Source organism: Embiotoca jacksoni, unplaced genomic scaffold (genome assembly GCF_022577435.1).
Source record: "Embiotoca jacksoni isolate LCO1_2020_lvr unplaced genomic scaffold, fEmbJac1.0.p SCAF_11, whole genome shotgun sequence".
NCBI lineage: Eukaryota > Metazoa > Chordata > Actinopteri > Embiotocidae > Embiotoca > Embiotoca jacksoni.
The window spans coordinates 1-17,064 of record NW_027185241.1 but is presented as its reverse complement, the minus strand read 5'-3'; the positions used below and the strand labels follow the sequence as shown (position 1 = coordinate 17,064).

General features: G+C 38.3%; 2 protein-coding genes across 4 annotated transcripts; both read left to right on the top strand.

The window, feature by feature from the left end:
- The first annotated feature begins 1,434 nt into the window (after positions 1-1,434).
- Positions 1,435-5,560, top strand: LOC138191754 (asialoglycoprotein receptor 1-like). The gene is made up of 7 exons (XM_069138744.1): positions 1,435-1,907; positions 2,162-2,239; positions 3,213-3,317; positions 4,050-4,376; positions 4,467-4,633; positions 4,762-4,874; positions 4,951-5,560. Exons 1-7 carry the CDS (start codon positions 1,844-1,846, stop codon positions 5,072-5,074), a joined length of 978 nt encoding a protein of 325 aa, XP_068994845.1. The 5' UTR covers positions 1,435-1,843; the 3' UTR covers positions 5,075-5,560.
- Positions 5,561-7,972: 2,412 nt separating this feature from the next.
- Positions 7,973-12,862, top strand: LOC138191735 (C-type lectin domain family 10 member A-like). Of its 3 annotated transcripts, none has more exons than XM_069138732.1 (6): positions 7,973-8,349; positions 9,477-9,545; positions 9,917-10,111; positions 10,205-10,371; positions 10,499-10,611; positions 10,688-10,960. In XM_069138732.1, the coding sequence occupies exons 3-6, from the start codon at positions 9,964-9,966 to the stop codon at positions 10,809-10,811; spliced, it is 552 nt and encodes a 183-aa protein (XP_068994833.1). In that variant the 5' UTR covers positions 7,973-8,349; positions 9,477-9,545; positions 9,917-9,963; the 3' UTR covers positions 10,812-10,960. The 3 variants fall into 3 exon arrangements, with proteins under 3 accessions (XP_068994833.1, XP_068994817.1, XP_068994825.1); XM_069138716.1 differs by having other exon boundaries at positions 9,477-9,743; XM_069138724.1 differs by lacking the exon at positions 7,973-8,349 and adding an exon at positions 12,729-12,862 and having other exon boundaries at positions 9,464-9,743; positions 10,688-10,825.
- The last annotated feature ends 4,202 nt before the right edge of the window (positions 12,863-17,064 follow it).

Below are 17,064 nucleotides of genomic sequence, written 5' to 3'. Positions count from 1 at the left end.
TCTTGTTAACTCAGTTTGTGTCAGAGAGTTGGGAGTAATTTACTTTGAGGAACATAGCGAAGCAAAACCAGCCATGATAACAACATTTTGGATGTTGTGAATGAAGCACATAACTCTGTGTGTGTGTGTTGAATTTTTGTTAAAGTTTCTGTATATGTTGTAAAAGTATGTTGATTGCCAAGTGTATTGTTTGAAATTGAGGCAAAATGAGATAATTTAGTCACAAGTGTTTAAAGTTGTGAAAGTTTTGTGTAAATCTAATGTGATGGAAAAAGAGGAAACTCTGACTATATGATGATGTTCTGCACACTTGTGTACAGGCTGTTTGGTTTTTTTAGGGATTCATCAAGTGACTACAAGCTGCTTCATCTGCTATCCTGTCTGGATCTTCACCGAGAAATATAAAGGATCCAGTTTTATTGGCACTTTGTTTTCTGAGATCTCAGAGTTGTTTTGGATTCAAACAAACAACCAGAAATCCGTTGGAAGAGACTAATTGTTGTTAAGAGCTGAAGTTGAGTTAATGTGAGATTTAAAGGTATTGTTCAAGTGAAATGGTTTAAATAATTCTGTAAATATATTCCCTCATCATTGAATCATTGGTTGTGTGTGTGCTTTGTGGGCTGGAGGTCTCATTGCTCTTGTATAGAGTTGCTACCACCAATCTCCTTACTCAACCGAGTAATTGAAATGAAGTGAACCGTAACCAAGGTAACCTGAAAAAAGCTTGGCCTGAACTGTTAAAGAACCTCAGATACTGATGTTACATAGATAGTAGTGCCAGGGTTAGCATCATAGATTACCCTTTAGTAAAAGATTACGTGCTGCAACAGCAAGGGTTACATTCACATGTGTCTGCAGGTGAGTCAGTTTGTCTGCGTGTTGATGCTGTTCTTTTCCTGCCTGTTATGCAGTGCATGCTGGGATAAACTCTGATGATCAAAGTCACTTGCATTTGATAAAAGATGGTGGTGAAATGTAACCAAGTACATTTACTCAAATACTTAAGTACAAATTTGAGATACTTGTACTTTTACTTTAGTATTTCCTGTTGTGAAGCTTCATACTTCTATTCGACCACGTATCAGAGATTTGACAGCTTTAGTTACTAGTTACTTTTAAGATTACAATTTTTCATACCCTTCCTGTTTTTCAGTGCTGTTACCTAAAATGCTGATCAAGTCAAAACCTGTTTTGCACTAATTGTTCTTCCTGGTCATCAAAAAGGATCAGTGGTCACTGTACACCGGGGGTCCTGGATTTGAGGGTGATGGAAGCTCTTCTCTGTCGAGGTGGGCGGCCATCTGCCTCCACGTGTTGGGATGAGGTGAGTGTATCTCTTAACACTGCTATACTCAGTATTACAGGAACATTTATACGTGCATTGACGGCCACAAAAGAGTTCAGACTGGAGCAATCTGCAGTAAAGGTGTGAGACCATGTGAGTAATGATGCAGAGAGAAAAAAAAAAAAAAACACAACACAGCAGATGGGTAAATTCATTTGGTTATTGGTGTTTTACACAAAACCAAGCAAACTTCCAAAGTCCTAGTTACATATTAGTAATCTTGTTATACCATGTTATATACTCATTGTAATAATATCTTTTATATCAAGCTGATTATGGAACAGGAACACAGTGTTGGCTTGAAGTTGACATCCGGACTGTCGTGCATGCAAATGACTTTCTCAGGAAAAGCAGAAGTTGATATATTTCAAGAATGTGACAGATTCGCCTCAACAGAAGAAACAACCACTTCTCTTCTTGTGAGTCTCTGTGGCTCAATTACAGTGGTACTTCTTTGACTACAATTCGGATAGACTCAACAGAAAGGTTGTAGTGATGGCGGAGGACGTTAACTACGCTTCAGTTGTATTCAAAAATAAGAACCGATCCCGACCGGAAGGTAAATCAACTTTTAAAAGTACAGAGCGACAAGAAAAGATATTCTCAGACTTTGTCTTCAGAAGAGAGTCTTTGTTTATGTGGCCCTCCTCATATTAAATATTAATTTATTGTTCTGGTGTAGGAGCAGGTTACATATTTAGCTCACTAAACCAAGCAGTTTGTCATTGTTCTTGATTTTTTTTTTCTTTTATCTCATTGTTGATTATAGTGAACTGTTAATATTTAACCACTGTACACTATTTAACCTTTCAGCTAAAAACAAAGAGGAAACTGTGTACGATGAAGTGAAGGTGAAAAAGAACTCAACCAAACAAAGTCCAGACACAAATGGTAAGTTGTAAAAGAACACAAAAACAAAACACAGGTGAGTCTGAGAACATTTGGTGCTGATATCGGCTTTGTGAAGTCAAACAAACAAACAAACAAACAAACACATGTAAAACTTCTGACTGACCGCCACGTTGTGGAATAATTGTTGTTTGTAATAAATTGGTTTATTTAAATCAACAGAAATCATTTAAGAAAAGTCAAAAGTGTATGATTGTGTAGTAGTTGATTTGTTAAACATTCAGTCAGGCAAGCTCCAAAATATGTGTTTGGACGGGTCACAATCTGTAAACTTTAGTGAACCCTTATCGACCGGAAACCCAAAATACGATTGAAATATGATTTAAGAGTTTTACAAATGTTCTTATAAATATATATTTTTAAGATTATCACCTTTACTTGAATGACAACTGATGACTATATTTTCAACATCTATCAATTCTTATCATATCTGAAGGACAGATTACTTCGCAAAAAATAAACAAACAATGAGACGCTTAAATACATTACAGCGTTATATTAGTCAATATTACTGGGTTGGCCTAATAGGAATGGAGGCTATGTCCACTTCTGCCTACAACCTGGTTCATCTGTAGCACAATGTCTGAAAGAATTGATATCAAACATTTGAGAAATTGTAAACCTTTCCTTTCAGTGTCCCACGTGAACATTAATAATACATAATGGCCATGAAGCGTTTCCTTTCTGATGATTTTCTGTTACAAAACATTGTTTTGTGTAAAAATGCAATCTCATGTTGAATTTAAGTTAATTTGAGGTTTTCACAGTCTGATTTAAAAGTTTTTATACTTCCTGTTTTAAACTTATTAAGTTTAAAATACCTTCTTTGGTAATGGCAAGGTAAAGAGGAAATGTTGGACTGAAAAAGACTGTAACTTTGGTTACCCACGTTATTTCATGAACTCCGACTTCTAAAGCCACGTATTTATATGTTTGTCTATCCGATTCCTGCCAGACAAGAAAGCAGACGGACGACGTCGCCACTATCGGCTCTTGGCTTGTTGCTTGGTGACTTTCTGTGTCATTTTGCTGTTGGGCATCATAGCAATCTGTGTCTACAGTAAGTATGTAAAACAGATAGTCCATGCACGAACTTAGACACAAGGCAGGCCCTTATAGAATAATATTTCTTCTGTTACCATCATGTGATATCAGATTGTTTTACATATTATAAGTTTCTGCTTTTAGTTTTCTAAATCTGTCAAGAACAAAGTGAATTACTAGACACAATAATTCATGGTCAAATGTATGAAGATAGTATAACAGGTTTTTTTTATACAATATATATTTTCAGTACTGTGTAACCAATTATTGCACATTTTGCCTTAATAATAGCCATGTAATTCACCATGTTGGGAAACATCAGGCCAAATAATAAAACTACACCTGCTGTTGGGTTTCTTGGTAACATTGAAAAGTTTTAGAAAACGAAATCATTGGCTAAAATAAACAAAAAGTCCACAACATATTTACCATTAAGTTTTGTTTCAGTCATTTTTACTTAAAATTTCATTGTTAAGCTGTTTTGAGTGAATTTTGTATGAACCAATGGGGGAAGCTGTGAAATATTGAAAGATGGCTTAACACATTGTGAGTGTTGGTCTTTTTGTGGGTTTTTTGTTGTTCTCTGAAAAAGAACAAACACAATCTTAGCTTATAGCTCCCAAAAGGATGGCAAACCTGAAGTATAACAGACAGGAAGCAGCTTTGATCTGTGATGAAATAACAAAAGCAAAGTCAACAATACCAAAACTGCTTACTCTACTTTAAGATGCTCATTTTCATTTTGCAGTTGCTACATTCAGTCAGGAAAACAGCCAAACGACTCTTCTGGAAATGAATCGCAACCTGACAAACCTCAACAACGATTTAAGGGAGGACTACACCAATCTGACACGAGCCTCTGCTGTCTTAGAGAGCAAGGTCACAAATCTCACGGCAGAAAAGCACAACCTTACGATGAAAAACCAGGAGCTGGAGACACAAAACCAGGAGCTGGAGATGGAGAAGAGAAACCTTACAAATCAAATAAAGGACATGGAGGCAAAGGGGAATGAGCTCAACATCAGTCGAGCTCAGTGGAGCATTGATGCCTACTGTCCCAGAAAAGATGGTGGCGGTATGTTGGGATCCCATTAGTTATAAAAATATCGAATCTTGATATAACGAGACAGTAAAGTTGATTATTCGTTGATCTCTGTTATTTCAGCGCGACATTGTAAATCTTGTCAGTCGGGCTGGACTCTGTTCCAGTCCAGGTGCTATCTGGTTTTGGACTACAAGACTTTTACCAATCGGAAAACCTGGGAAGAAGCTCGAGAAAACTGCACGATAAGGAGTTCTGATTTGGTGGTTGTAGATAATGCTGAAGAAAAGGTAATGACAGCTTATATTAAATGAAAATGTATTTTCTGAAGATCTGAACACACGTTGAGTCTGTTGGTCACAGTGAGTTTATTAAAGTAAGTATATATATCTGTTCCCTTTTCCTCTGTTGTCCTCAGAAATATGTCAGTGATAACAGCTGGGGAAGTTCAGGAAACGAAGGGTACTGGATTGGACTGAAAGTTGAAGATGGAAAATGGAAGTGGGTCGATGGAAGTGATCTGGCTGACAGGTAAGAGACACATTTCTAAACACTTTGAATGATTAAATCTTGACTCTGGATCCAACTGATGTTTTTGTTTCCTCAGCTCCTGGATAGAAAACCCGACTGATGGTCACTGTGCAATTTCTGTAACTGACGACGGATGGAAATCAGTGAACTGTAACAACAGGAACAGATGGATCTGTGAACAGAAGTCTTTGTCTGTTTGAGTCAAACTTCAGAAGGTATCTTGATAGTCTGCAAAGATTAATCACAAGTAAAATAATGCCAACTGGCTAAATAATGTCAAAATATGAAGATTTCTAGTAATATCACGTTTAATATTTTTGGAAAAAACAAAACTTAGAAATAAAGTTAAAGTTTGCTTCTTTTAACAGCTGTTTGTTTAAGGTACTTTGTGTACATATTTGGAAAAAAACAAACAAACTTCAGATGTAATGTATAAATAGATATTAGAAAATATTTGTTTCCTGAATGTAATTTTTAACACTGTTGCCAGTGATTGGCCAACAGAGGGCGCTGCATTACTTCTCTACAAAATGCTTCCAAAGCTGTTTTCTTCAACATTTGTATTCTGATGTAAATAAGTCTTCACACGTTGAGGCAGCAGATAATGTTAGATATCTATTTAGAAGCAAATGCGTGTTTTTTTTATCCTGTTATGTTGACTAAAAATGCTATACTGAACAACAACATTTCTGTTTTCTTGTTTTTTTTCTAATCTCTCTCAAAAACTTCTCATTAAAAATGTCAGTAAGTTTTGATAAAGTCAGGATGAACTGCATTCTTCAGGATGATATAACAAGTTCAATCAGTATGAGGCAGGAACAGATCTGGTCTCAGTATGTTCACCACGTTTGGACCTCATTAATCAATCACACCGTCGACATCAGATCCAACAAATCTCCAGATTACAACAGGAAGTTCAATTTATCAGCCAAGCACATATTGTGTGTTTTACAAAGAGGGATTTCATGTTTGAATATCTTTTTCAGTGCTGTTACCTAAAATGCTGATCAAGTCAAAACCTATTTTGAGTTCATTTTTCTTCCTGGTCATAAAAAAGGATCAGTGGTCACTGTACACCGGGGGTCCTGGATTTGAGGGTGAGGGAAGCTCTTCTCTGTCGAGGTCACGTGTTCTCCCATGTTCACGTAACCCGGGTAACTTTCAGTCGCCCAATTTACAGACGTTCCCTAAACGTCTCACCAAACCAGCTGGTGGTCTGAACGTAGCAGAGCCCTTAGCCCCCCCTCCCACTCTCTGAACCACGCACTCACCTACCGGAGACCCCGCAGCTAAGACAGGTGCAGGAGGCAGACAAGATTTGGAGCAAAGTCAGATATTTTGAGATTCCCAAGAGATATCGAGTGAATTTAACAGTATTGTAAGTGAGTTACATGCTGAGCTGCAGCGGAGCTGTCGAGGGAGAAGTTCTCACCGGGACGAACTCCGTCGGGCGTTTCTTCAATGAAGTGGATTATCCAGGTGAGTTGCTACCTGAGGTTATCTTGTTAACTAAGTTTGTGTCAGAGAATTGGGAGTAATTTACTTTGAGGAACATAGCGAAGCAAAACCAGCCAGGATAACAACATTTTGGATGATGTGAATGAAGCACATAACTGTGTGTGTGTGTGTGTGTGTGTGTGTGTGTGTGTGTGTGTTGAATTTTTGTCAAAGTTTCTGTATATGTTGTAAAAGTATGTTGATTGCCAAGTGTATTGTTTGAAATTGAGGGAAAATGAGATAATTTAGTCACAAGTGTTTAAAGTTGTGAAAGTTTTGTGTAAATCTAATGTGATGGAAAAAGAGGAAACTCTGACTATATGATGATGTTCTGCACACTTGTGTACAGGCTGTTTTTTTTTTAGGGATTCATCAAGTGACTACGAGCTGCTTCATCTGCTATCCAGTCTGGATCTTCACCGAGAAATATAAAGGATCCAGTTTTATTGTCACTTTGTTTTCTGAGATCTCAGAGTTGTTTTGGATTCAAACAAACAACCGGAAATCCGTTGGAAGAGACTAATGGTGAACTGTTGAACGTTAAGGAACTTCCAAAGATATAAATGAGACCTACTTTGACTGACAACTGTAAAGGACTAAAACAGACTATCAAGATCTAACAACTGAATTATTTTGGGTTTAACAGAGTTCAGAGGTTTATACCTGATTTGAGTGATTATTTGTCATAATATGCAATTCAATGGTTGTTTATCCAATTTTTGTTACACAGTTATTTGAGTTAAGTGGAATTCATTTTGTTGTTAAGAGATGAAGTTGAGTTAATGTGAGATTTAAAGGTATTGTTCAAGTGAAATGGTTTAAATAATTCTGTAAATATATTCCCTCATCATTGAATCATTGGTTGTGTGTGTGCTTTGTGGGCTGGAGGTCTCATTGCTCTTGTAGAGAGTTGCTACCACCAATCTCCTTACCCAACCGAGTAATTGAAATGAAGTGAACCATAACCAAGGTAACCTGAAAAAATCTTGGCCTGAACTGTTAAAGAACCTCAGATACTGATGTTACATAGATAGTAGTGCCAGGGTTAGCATCATAGATTACCCTTTAGTAAAAGATTACGTGCTGCAACAGCAAGGGTTACATTCACATGTGTCTGCAGGTGAGTCAGTTTGTCTGCGTGTTGATGCTGTTCTTTTCCTGCCTGTTATGCAGTGCATGCTGGGATAAACTCTGATGATCAAAGTCACTTGCATTTGATAAAAGATGGTGGTGGAATGTAACCAAGTACATTTACTCAAATACTTAAGTACAAATTTGAGATACTTGTACTTTTAATTTAGTATTTCCTGTTGTGAACCTTCATACTTCTATTCGACCACATATCAGAGGTTTGACAGCTTTAGTTACTAATTACTTTTAAGATTACAACTTTTCATACCCTTCTTGTCCAGTGAAAACCATGTCTCTCCAAATTTTGGTGAATCGAATTGGAACTTTTCAGAAAAAGTGAAGGATTATATGTTCCTACTTCTAAATAAAGTATTTAAAAAAAACCACATCGTCACAAAGTTGAAAACAGGGATGTTTTTCCTCAGATTGTTTTTTTTAGAGATGAGTGGTTCTCACAGGACAGCGGTACTACAAACACATGATGACTATATAGAAAAGAATGCGTAACTGTACGTTAAATTCCCCAACAGTAAAGTAGTACAAATTAGTTCAAGTTTAAATAACAGCAGCATTAAAAATGCACATTGATAGAACAGTAATATTAATCCAAACCCATCATAAAACACTAACAGGGAGTCTTTTCTAAACTGTTACTGTTTGATATGTTAAGTAAATTTAACTGTTAGTACTCATGTTTTTACTAAAGCAATGTTTTGAATGTAGGATTTTTACCTGTCGTGAAGTAGATACACGTTGTGTTGCTACTTTTACATAAGTAAAGGACCTGAATACTTCTTCCAGCACTGATGAACTGCAGCAGCCTGAGAAGATGCTGCAGACACACTGTGTGAGTTCAAACTATTAATAAATAAGACTTCTCATCACAACTGAGCATTAGTTTCTCACCAAACACCAACTGTCGCACCTTCAAAACAGAACTAAAAACCACACGCTTCTATATCAAGATTAAAACTGGTATTTTAAACTTTGTACATGACTCAGACTTACTTTAAAAAGTCCAGATGTTCCTCTTTCTGCAAGGAGAGTAAACATTTCACGAGCTTTTCACCGACACTCTTTTGTGTAGCAGAATCATATTTCTGTAATGCATGATGCCTTTTTAAAGCACAACAACACAGTGTAACTTTGGCATTAAATACATTTGAAGAGTTAAAAAAAAAAATCCTTTTCATCTTTACATTTATTACCATGATTTTTCCAGGCTGCCGAGCACATTGGGAGTGATTCTATAAATACGGACTAATTTGCTGCAGATATTTAAACATTTGTGTTTAATCGGTGCCGTTGGAGATCAGCGTGTGGATGTGTTCTGTGTCTGAATTTTAAATGGCAGTCCATCCAGGCTGGTCAGCTTACCTGAATTCAGACATTTATTCAATCATCATTGGTCAGAAAAACAACATGTAACACAATCATATTACTGATCGAGTTCTGATTAGATGAAACAAAAAAACTGTATATTTTAGAAGTAAAATTCAACTGAGAAAACTTCCCCTCACAACAACTGACCACAAGTTTTTAAAAAAAGGCTCAACTTCAAAACACACCCAAAAACCCACAAACTTCCTTGTAAAGTTTAACATCACTGCACCAGCGTTTCCATTTCAGCCTTCATATGCAGCTCGATCGCTGGTGAACTTGATGCTTTTTCCAGGATGAACAGAAAAACACAGACGCTGACGGTCAATTTTAGAAATCCAAATGTTTCTTTATCTGCAGGTAGGATGCTTTCTGACAGATTCAAACTTCACAAGCGTCTCATCTTTTGTGAAGCAGAATCTTATTTTATTCATTTTCATAATGATGATCATCACGACACTTTGGTCAAATTAATTTCAGATGTCACGATTGACTTTGTTTTAATTTGTATCATGATTTTCTCAGTCTGCTGATTCTGGAAATAATGTTTAATTTACTGCAGATCTTTGAGAACTTATGTTTGATTTGTTTCAGAGGAACTTGAGGAAGGTGACTTTGAAAATGCAGCAGTTTGTACTGTGGACAAAATAACAGCCACTGCAGGTTATTAACACAATTTACTGCACAAATATTATAACAGCAGATTGAACTTTTTTAAAGTTTCATGTTGATTTTTTTTCAGCTAAATGTTTTTGTTTATTTCTTTGTCAGACAAGAAGTCTTCCTCTTTCACTTATTCTTTTCCAACAATAGCAGTGAGTTGGTTGATACTGTTTGTTATTGTAGCCCTTCAAATATATTGTAAGTATAACTCATACGTAAACAAATATTTCTATGTCGTTATTGTGAAATAATTCTGAACAAAAATGCATTTTATCTGACTTTCAGTGTAAGTCAAAGTTGTTTGATTTTTGTTAATTTGTTATCCAATATCAGCTCACTGCCAACTATCTTCCTGTACGTTTGACTTTTAGTTACCTCGGTCATTTCTGAAAACAACGCCAAGCTGACGGCAGAAAAGATGAACCTGGAGAAACAAAACCAGGAGCTGGAGATGGAGAAGAGAAACCTTACAAATCAAATAAAGGACATGGAGGCAAAGGGGAATGAGCTCAACATCAGTCGAGCTCAGTGGAGCATTGATGCCTACTGTCCCAGAAAAGATGGTGGTGGTATGTTGGGATCCAATTAGTTATAAAAATATTGAATCTTGATATAACGAGACAGTAAAGTTGATTATTAGTTGATCTCTGTTATTTCAGCACGACATTGTAACTCTTGTCAGCCAGGCTGGATTCTGTTCCAGTCTAGTTGTTATGTGGTTTTAAACTATCAGTCTTCTACCGATCGGAAAACCTGGGAAGAAGCTCGAGAAAACTGCACAATAAGGAATTCTGATTTGGTGGTTGTAGATAATGCAGAAGAAAAGGTAATGACAGCATATATTAAATGAAAATGTATTTTCTGAAGATCTGAAAACACGCCGAGTCTGTTGGTCACAGTGAGTTTATTAAAGTAAGTAAATATCTCTGATCCTTTTCCTCTGTTGTCCTCAGACATATGTCCGTGATAACAGCTATAACCGTCCAGGAAACGAAGGGTACTGGATTGGACTGAAAGCTGATGGTGGAAAATGGAAGTGGGTCGATGGAAGTGATCTGGCTGACAGGTAAGAGACACATTTCTAAACACTTTGAATGATAAAATCTTGACTCTGGATCTAACTGATGTTTTGTTTTCCTCAGCTCCTGGACAGAAAACCCGACTGATGGTCACTGTGCAATTTCTGTAACTAACGATGGATGGAAATCAGTGAATTGCACCAACAGGAACAATTGGATCTGTGAACAGAAGTCTTTGTCTGTTTGAGTCAAATTCAGAAGGTAACTTGATAGTCTGCAAAGATTAATCTTATGTAAGATAATGCCAACTGGCTTAATAATGTCAAAATATGAAGATTTCTTGAAATATCACGTTTAATATTTTTGTAAAAACAAAAACTTAGAAGTAAAATTAAAGCGTGCTACTTTTAATAGCTGTTTGTTTAAGGTACTTTGTGTACATATTTGGAAAAAACAAAAACAAACACATATACAGTGGGTACGGAAAGTATTCAGACCCCTTTAAATTTTTCACTCTTTGTTTCATTGCAGCCATTTGCTAAAATCAAAAAAGTTCATTTTATTTCTCATTAATGTACACTCAGCACCCCATCTTGACAGAAAAAAACAGAAATGTAGAAATTTGTGCAAATTTATTAAAAAAGAAGAACTGAAATATCACATGGTCATAAGTATTCAGACCCTTTGCTGTGACACTCATATTTAACTCACATGCTGTCCATTTCTTCTGATCCTCCTTGAGATGGTTCTACTCCTTCATTGGAGTCCAGCTGTGTTTAATTAAACTGATTGGACTTGATTAGGAAAGGCACACACCTGTCTATATAAGACCTTACAGCTCACAGTGCATGTCAGAGCAAATGAGAATCATGAGGTCGAAGGAACTGTCCAAGGAGCTCAGAGACAGAATTGTGGCAAGGCACAGATCTGGCCAAGGTTACAAAATAATTTCTGCAGCACTCAAGGTTCCTAAGAGCACAGTGGCCTCCATAATCCTTAAATGGAAGAAGTTTGGTACGACCAGAACTCTTCCTAGACCTGGCCGTCCAGCTAAACTGAGCAATCATGGGAGAAGAGCCTTGGTGAGAGAGGTAAAGAAGAACCCAAAGATCACTGTGGCTGAGCTCCAGAGATGCAGTAGGGAGATGGGAGAAAGTTCCACAAAGTCAACTATCAGTGCAGCCCTCCACCAGTCGGGGCTTTATGGCAGAGTGGCCCGACGGAAGCCTCTCCTCAGTGCAAGACATATGAAAGCCCGCATAGAGTTTGCCAAAAAACACATGAAGGACTCCCAGACTATGAGAAATAACATTCTCTGGTCTGATGAGACCAAGATTGAACTTTTTGGCGTTAATTCTAAGTGGTATGTGTGGAGAAAACCAGGCACTGCTCATCACCTGCCCAATACAATCCCAACAGTGAAACATGGTGGTGGCAGCATCATGCTATGGGGGTGTTTTTCAGCTACAGGGATTGCAATTGAAGGAAAGATGAATGCGGCCAAGTACAGCGATATCCTGGAAGAAAACCTCTTCCAGAGTGCTCTGGACCTCAGACTGGGCCGAAGGTTCACCTTCCAACAAGACAATGACCCTAAGCACACAGCTAAAATAACAAAGGAGTGGCTTCGGAACAACTCTGTGACCATTCTTGACTGGCCCAGCCAGAGCCCTGACCTAAACCCAATTGAGCATCTCTGGAGAGACCTGAAAATGGCTGTCCACCAACGTTCACCATCCAACCTGACGGAACTGGAGAGGATCTGCAAGGAAGAATGGCAGAGGATCCCCAAATCCAGGTGTGAAAAGCTTGTTGCATCATTCCCAAGAAGACTCATGGCTGTACTAGCTCAAAAGGGTGCTTCTACTCAATACTGAGCAAAGGGTCTGAATACTTATGACCATGTGATATTTCAGTTTTTCTTTTTTAATAAATTTGCACAAATTTCTACATTTCTGTTTTTTTCTGTCAAGATGGGGTGCTGAGTGTACATTAATGAGAAATAAAATGAACTTTTTTGAGTTTAGCAAATGGCTGCAATGAAACAAAGAGTGAAAAATTTAAAGGGGTCTGAATACTTTCCGTACCCACTGTAATCTGTATTAGAAAATATTTGTTTCCTGTCTGTAATTTTTGACACTGTTGTTTTGTAATTGGCCAACAGAGGGCGCTGCATTACTTCTCAACAAAATGCTCCCAAAGCTGTTTTCTTCAACATTTGTATTCTGATGTAAATAAGTCTTCACACGTTGAGGCAGCAGATAATGTTAGATATCTATTTAGAAGCAAATGCATGTTTTTATCCTGTTATGTTGAATAAAAATGTTAAACTGAACAGCAATATTTCTGTTTTCTTTTTTTTTTTCTAATCTCAAAACATTCTCATTAAAAATGTCATTAAGTTTTGATAAAGTCAGGATGAACTGCATTCTTCAGGATGATATAACAAGTTCAATCAGTATGAGGCAGGAACAGATCTGGTCTCAGTATGTTCACCTCGTTTGGACCTCATTAATCAATCACACCGTCGACATCAGGTCCAACAAATCTCCAGATTACAACAGGAAGTTCAATTTATCAGCCAAGCACATATTGTGTGTTTTACAAAGAGGGATTTCATGTTTGAATATCTTTTTCAGTGCTGTTACCTAAAATGCTGATCAAGTCAAAACCTGTTTTGCACTAATTTTTCTTCCTGGTCATCAAAAAGGATCAGTGGTCACTGTACACCGGGGGTCCTGGATTTGAGGGTGATGGAAGCTCTTCACCGTCGAGGTCACGTGTTCTCCCATGTTCACGTAACCCAGGCAACATTCAGTTTCCCAATTTACAGACGTTCCCTAAACGTCTCACCAAACCAGCTGGTGGTCTGAACGTAGCAGAGCCCTTAGCCCCCCCTCCCACTCTCTGAACCACGCACTCACCTACCGGAGACCCCGCAGCTAAGACAGGTGCAGGAGGCAGACAAGATTTGGAGCAAAGTCAGATATTTTGAGATTCCCAAGAGATATCGAGTGAATTTAACAGTATTGTAAGTGAGTTACATGCTGAGCTGCAGCGGAGCTGTCGAGGGAGAAGTTCTCACCGGGACGAACTCCGTCGGGCGTTTCTTCAATGAAGTGGATTATCCAGGTGAGTTGCTACCTGAGGTTATCTTGTTAACTAAGTTTGTGTCAGAGAATTGGGAGTAATTTACTTTGAGGAACATAGCGAAGCAAAACCAGCCAGGATAACAACATTTTGGATGATGTGAATGAAGCACATAACTGTGTGTGTGTGTGTGTGTGTGTGTGTGTGTTGAATTTTTGTTAAAGTTTCTGTATATGTTGTAAAAGTATGTTGATTGCCAAGTGTATTGTTTGAAATTGAGGCCAAATGAGATAATTTAGTCACAAGTGTTTAAAGTTGTGAAAGTTTTGTGTAAATCTAAGGTGATGGAAAAAGAGGAAACTCTGACTATATGATGATGTTCTGCACACTTGTGTACAGGCTGTTTTTTTTTTAGGGATTCATCAAGTGACTACGAGCTGCTTCATCTGCTATCCTGTCTGGATCTTCACCGAGAAATATAAAGGATCCAATTTTATTGGCACTTTGTTTTCTGAGATCTCAGAGTTGTTTTGGATTCAAACAAACAACCGGAAATCCGTTGGAAGAGACTAATGGTGAACTGTTGAACGTTAAGGAACTTCCAAAGATATAAATGAGACCTACTTTGACTGACAACTGTAAAGGACTAAAACAGACTATTAAGATCTAACAACTGAATTATTTTGGGTTTAACAGAGTTCAGAGGTTTATACCTGATTTTAGTTACATTATTTGACATAATATGCAATTCAATGGTTGTTTATCCAATTTTGTTACGCAGTTATTTGAGTTAAAGTTGCTGTAAGTTAGACCTTTAAACAGTTTCTCATCCGTCTTCAGCTCAGGTTTTTTTAGGCGGGGCTAAAAGGTCGCTTCAGTACGTCACCGATCTACCGCACAGACGGTTTATATAACCTTCTGCATGGCTCCTCCTCTCACGGTGAAAGGCTATAAAAGCCTGGAGCTCATTTGCATAAGAGGTCATCCCACTCTGCCGTAGCCAGATTGTTATTGTCCATCAGCTGGCTGCTACAGGACGTCTCCCTCCACCCGCAAGTGAATCTTTCCTGGAAGCAAGAACCTCCAAAGCAGCCTTCTGTGGTGTGATGAGCTTAAAACTCATTTTCATTTCTACTTTACAGCATCTTTAAGTAAAGGAGCTGAATACTTCTTCCAGCACTGATGAACTGCAGCAGCCTGAGAAGATGCTGGAGACACACTGTGTGAGTTCAAACTATTTATAAATAAGACTTCTCATCACAACTGGGCATTAGTTTCTCACCAAACACCAACTGTCGCAACTTCAAAACAGAACTAAAAACCACATCCTTCTCTATCAAGATTAAAACTGGTATTTTAAACTTGCTACACAACTCAGACTTACTTTAAAAAGTCCAGACGTTCCTCTATCTGCAAGGAGAGTAAACATTTCTCACGCTTTTCACCTACACTCTTTTGTGTAGCAGAATCATATTTCTGTAATGCATGATGCCTTTTTAAAGCACAACAACACAGTGTAACTTTGGTAGCAATTACATTTGAAGAGTTAAAAAATAAATCCTTTTCATCTTTACATTTATTACCATGATTTTTCCAGGCTGCCGAGCACATTGGGAGTGATTCTATAAATACGGACTAATTTGCTGCAGATATTTAAACATTTGTGTTTAATCGGTGCCGTTGGAGATCAGCGTGTGGATGTGTTCTGTGTCTGAATTTTAAATGGCAGTCCATCCAGGCTGGTCAGCTTACCTGAATTCAGACATTTATTCAATCATCATTGGTCAGAAAAACAACATGCAACACAATCATATTACTGATCGAGTTCTGATTAGATGAAATAAAAAACTGTATATTTTAGAAGTAAAATTCAACAGAGAAAACCGTTCAAAACATTCATCAAGTGACTACGAGCTGCTTCATCTGCTATCCTGTCTGGATCTTCACCGAGAAATATAAAGGATCCAATTTTATTGGCACTTTGTTTTCTGAGATCTCAGAGTTGTTTTGGATTCAAACAAACAACCGGAAATCCGTTGGAAGAGACTAATGGTGAACTGTTGAACGTTAAGGAACTTCCAAAGATATAAATGAGACCTACTTTGACTGACAACTGTAAAGGACTAAAACAGACTATTAAGATCTAACAACTGAATTATTTTGGGTTTAACAGAGTTCAGAGGTTTATACCTGATTTCAGTGACATTATTTGACATAATATGCAATTCAATGGTTGTTTATCCAATTTTGTTACGCAGTTATTTGAGTTAAAGTTGCTGTAAGTTGGACCTTTAAACAGTTTCTCATCCGTCTTCAGCTCATGTTTTTTTAGGCGAGGCTAAAAGGTCGCTTCAGTACGTCACCGATCTACCGCACAGACGGTTTATATAACCTTCTGCATGGCTCCTCCTCTCACGGTGAAAGGCTATAAAAGCCTGGAGCTCATTTGCATAAGAGGTCATCCCACTCTGCCGTAGTCAGATTGTTATTGTCCATCAGCTGGCTGCTACAGGACGTCTCCCTCCACCCGCAAGTGAATCTTTCCTGGAAGCAAGAACCTCCAAAGCAGCGCCGCATCGCTGTTTAAATTCCCTACTGATGAAGAAAGGAAAAAGAGGCGGATTGATTTCGTGAAGAGCCTCGCTAAAGGAGACGTTAGGATCGACACCAACAGCCGCCTCTGCAGGGACCGTTTCACAGAGGACAGTTTCAACTTGGACCGGAGACGGATGCAGTTCACGGACACACGGCTTCTCCTGCAGCTCGGAGCCGAACCGAGCTTCACCCTCCCGGCCGTTCGTCCTCCGGTCGCACCGGCACCGTCCGCCGCCGCCAGCAGTCCACCACTCAGCGGAAGTTCTGTGTGCTTGTTATAATTATACCAGATAACTTTTCCACAGTGACTCTGCTACATTTAGTCCTCGGTGCAAACCGCTAACGTGATTTTACTCGGTGTAGAATAACTTTATTTTCATGAAATGGGAGCTAATGTGCTAATTAGCTTCTATTGAGTTCGTAGCAGAGTTCAGAGGAAAATGCTCCGAAAACAGCAGATTTTTTTTACGCGTGTCAATATAGCTCCGATAAGGAACTATAATATATGTAACTCTGTATTTTACATGTCGGGGTGATGGTAAACATGGACCAGAGGAGATCTAGTCCTCCCCATTAATGAGGGTTGTTGATTTTGTACTCCGGTGTAACGTTACAATCAGCGACCCTCTCGGTTACATGTACCGGTACCGGTCGGGGTAAATGAGCCCAACTACATGTGGAGGAGGAGGAGGAGGAGGAGGAGGACGAGGAGGAGGAGGAGGGACATCAGTGAAAGAGAAAGACTTACTTCTCAACCTGAGCAGGTTCAAAGTTTGAATTAACGTGATGTAATGAATTAACATGTGATGTAATGC